General features: G+C 34.1%; 1 protein-coding gene across 1 annotated transcript in view; it reads right to left on the reverse strand.

The window, feature by feature from the left end:
- Positions 1 to 3,316, reverse strand: part of LOC106468727 (thyrotropin-releasing hormone receptor-like) — a 13,915-nt gene extending 10,599 nt beyond the window's left edge. Inside the window, exons 1-2 of the mRNA XM_013929171.1 lie at positions 2,906 to 3,316; positions 1,510 to 1,793 (exon numbers count right to left, since the gene is read on the reverse strand). Coding sequence (XP_013784625.1) covers positions 1,510 to 1,793; positions 2,906 to 3,316 — 695 coding nt within the window. The remainder of the gene's footprint in view (positions 1 to 1,509; positions 1,794 to 2,905) is intronic.
- Positions 3,317 to 3,926: the final 610 nt, after the last annotated feature.

A 3,926-nucleotide genomic window follows, 5' to 3' on the forward strand; every position in this document is an offset into this window, starting at 1 on the left:
AATGGATATGGTGACCATAGTGTGGTGCGAATACTGTTATTATACAATGGATATGGTGACCATAGTGTGGTGCGAATACTGTTATTATATACACTTCTAATTCTTGACAATTCCTAAGGGACTACATGAAGAATGTAGTGTTAAATATTTGATAGGCCTAACACTAACGCCTTTTGACAAGTATAATTAATTTAACATATCACTAATGATGTATATTAGTTCTGACAGTCATTAAAAACAACATTAGAACATATATACACACACACATATATATACTAGAAAGTGTATTCGCGTGACATTTATTTGTTGACTGAATATGATCCCTAAGCAAAAGTACCCTTGCCACACATGGCATTAAATAAACGTCACGTTCGTTTAGTGTCATGTTCACGTAGTAAAAAGAATAAATGGATGCCATACACGAACCTTTTGTCCAATTGCTTGTTCGTTCATTTAAACTTGATTTTTGGGGAGTCCACGTGAGTTCCTCTTTCAAATGTAATCAAAAATGACTTAACCAGTTCCTCTGAATTATTTATAGCGTCAAGATACCAGCTAGACAGACGAATGGGCAATTCTTATTCAAATAAATAGATAGCAAAACATACCCCAATCACGCAGGGCATTTGTTTCATTACCGTTACGTGGAATACGCGACGGTGTGCGTTATTCACCTTTCATGTCTACTTGAATACAAGCGATCAGACCGTAGTACTCGACTCGTTCGTCCGGTTGTTTCTTTGTTTAAACTTAATCTTTTAGGGTCTACCTGAATTGATTCAATCAGTTCCTCACACGAACTTGTGACGTTAAGACACCAGACAGACAGATGGACAACTCTGCTTTATATATATGTAGACAGATAGGTCCAAAGCAATAAATAGACAGATTATGGTATGATGTTAAGAAAACACGTAGGTTCAAAAAATCAACTTAATACAAAAGTACAAAACCATATATTTTATTTTTTGGAGATAGGTTAAGGTATGTATATATAAATTTACCTATGTGTATGTGTGTGTGTGTGTAATGGTGCTAATATTAATGTTAAGGCATGTATATATAAATTTACCTATGTGTATGTGTGTGTGTGTGTAATGGTGCTAATATTAATGTTAAGGCATGTATATATAAATTTACCTATGTGTATGTGTGTGTGTGTGTAATGGTGCCAATATTAATGTTAAGGCATGTATATATAAATTTACCTATGTATATGTGTGTGTAATGGTCCCAATATTAATATTAAGAATCACTACGTGACGAAGTTAGGTACATACATGTATATACTAACCACATTGTTATTACTGCAAGACAAATAAAATCAGGCCTATAACACATAATCTCGATACTGACTTCAATCAAAATACAGAGTACTGAAAAAAAGGAATATTATGATTCCTTTCGTTTGAATCTCCTGTCGGTTCCTTCTCTTAAATTCACTTTGAAGTCATGCTCAGTTATAAAAAATTCCTTCCCACACTAGTATATATACATATACAATCTTACCTTTCATACTGTTGGAGGACGTCACACTGGAGCAGATTTGTGTCCGGTAACCGTGAGATTCCAGCGAAAAGTATGATGTAAGAATTTAACAAGATGCTCATAAAAGCTGTGAGTGAAATAACAAGTCGTGCTCGAGAAGGCCTTAACAGTCGGGGTCTTAAAAGTGGGAATTTTACAGCCAGAAAACGCTCCACAGTAAAAGACACGATTAACCATACGGACCAACAGCTGAAGACAGAAGACAAGTACTGGACACATTTGCAAACTACGTCGTAGTTGAGAGCCTGTAAAAACATAAGCCATTCATGTTTGGGTTTTAGGTAAATAAGACACCGTAATTTCAATCGAGTCTTACTCTTGTATAAAGTTATTTTATACAAGTGTAGTCGGAAAATACTTGCTACTATATTAAACGATAAATGAAAATGTAAATAAAAAAAACGGTTGTGAAATTTAAAACGTTCGTAAAAATTGTTACATATGAACTAGAATTTTGGTAAATTTTCGAACATCTCAAATTTTAAGCACGTTGATCTTACCTAAATGAAATGAACTGAAAAATTAAAACGATACACTTGTAAGAGACTGTTTTCAATCTTAGGAAGAAAATTATAATAATAATTAGTGAAAACGAAATAAGTAACAGTGCCCCTGCAATCCCCTGAATGTGTTAAGGTGACTTTATGTCGGTGGTTCCATTTAGGCTCTTCATCTAGTACTCCTACGGTTCCTAATGGATACGTAACATAGTAACTCAGAATGAAGCAAACATCTTAGAAGTAACATTTCACTGTTTGCCTTTCAACAAAATGTCAAGGTCTAAACTAAGTTTCTTGGCTATATCTTTGGGTCTTAATAGGTGTATTTTATATTTGAGCTGTATGATCTTAACCGATTTTTGGAAATCTGTTTTCAAGAGAAAAACACATATCTTTATTTTGTTGCGTATTTTCTATGTTATGGTAATCACGAGATAAGCTGCGATAGGTTTATCCCTCATGGGTTATTAATGATGTCTAAATATTGTAGTTAATCTCTATACAACGGCGTTTGATTTAGCAGAGATCGCAAATACATCTAATCTGTAGTTCCGTATTATGCAGACTAATGTTTCCAATTTCTTTAAGTCCACGAAACGTAGTTGCTAATTTATTACTAGGTGGCGTAGAAAAACTCGATGCGCTAACTGTTAAGATAAAGTGCTCAACTGTAATAATCTGGATTGGAAAATGTGCATTTAAGCTATAGACTATTTTAAGGATTGTACTACAGCGTGTTAATTACCAATAATACTGTTTTATATAATGTCTAACATCTCAAGATGGAAGTTTAAATCAGATCACAATTGATCATAGTTATAAAGAACACAATGTTAATATTAAATGTGAAAACTTACCGGATATTGTTGGCTTTGAAAGTAAGTAATCAGAACCATAGACAAATAGCCAAAATCTGAGACCGCTAAGCAGCCCAAGTATTGACTGGATGATCGCAGCTTAAGCCGACTGAAGAAGAATACTTTAAATGAAAGAGCGTTACCTAACATTCCAAAAATGACAATAAACGGGACATATATTACGTTGAAATATTTTAGGATATTGACGCCGAGTTCGTCGTCTGACAAAAACCACATTGAATCGGAACTGTTTTCAGCGTTTGTCGTCTGGTTTGTCAAATAATCGTACTCGTAGTCAGAAAATAACCACCAAGGGAGCGAATAGTTTGAACCATCATAAGTGCTGTTTATCAAAGAAAACAGTTCATTAAGAAAATCAGACTCAGATAATATTTTATTGGGAAAATCCATAATGCCGTTGTGTTTCTTTATTGGTAGAACCTGTAAAAGGAAACGAGAAGAATCAGGCAACAGAAAATCAAATTATTTTTCAAGTTTTTTTAAACACATATGTGCTTAGTGGTGACAGATAAATTGTAGAATTTACCTGTTAGTCTTCTGTTTGAACTTGTCAAGAAATTTTGATCATGATAAATAGAGAAATGTGTAGTAATAGAAAAAAATCACTTCGAGTTATTAATAATCTATTCGTTCTTATTATAAATAATGAAAGCAATTAAATATATGTTATATAACCAAAATCAGGATCTGGCACGGCCTAATGGTTAGGGCGCTCGACTCATGATCTGCGGGTTGTGGGTTCAGGGCGTTATAATGTAACGGTAAATCTTACTATTCGTTAATCATTAGTAATTCGTTAGAAATAAAGTAGTCCAAGAGTTGGTGGTGGGTGGTGTTAACTAGATTCATTCCCTCTATTCTATCACCGCTAGATTAGGGACGGCTACTTGGAAAGGAGATGGCGCCACCAGGTAATTCGGATGATACCATCCTAGTCTCCTTCGTTATTGCATAAATATAGCGGATGATACCATCTTATTCTTCTTTGTTATTGCAAAAA

The sequence above is a fragment of the Limulus polyphemus genome, unplaced genomic scaffold (genome assembly GCF_000517525.1).
Source record: "Limulus polyphemus unplaced genomic scaffold, Limulus_polyphemus-2.1.2 Scaffold3137, whole genome shotgun sequence".
Lineage (NCBI taxonomy): Eukaryota > Metazoa > Arthropoda > Merostomata > Xiphosura > Limulidae > Limulus > Limulus polyphemus.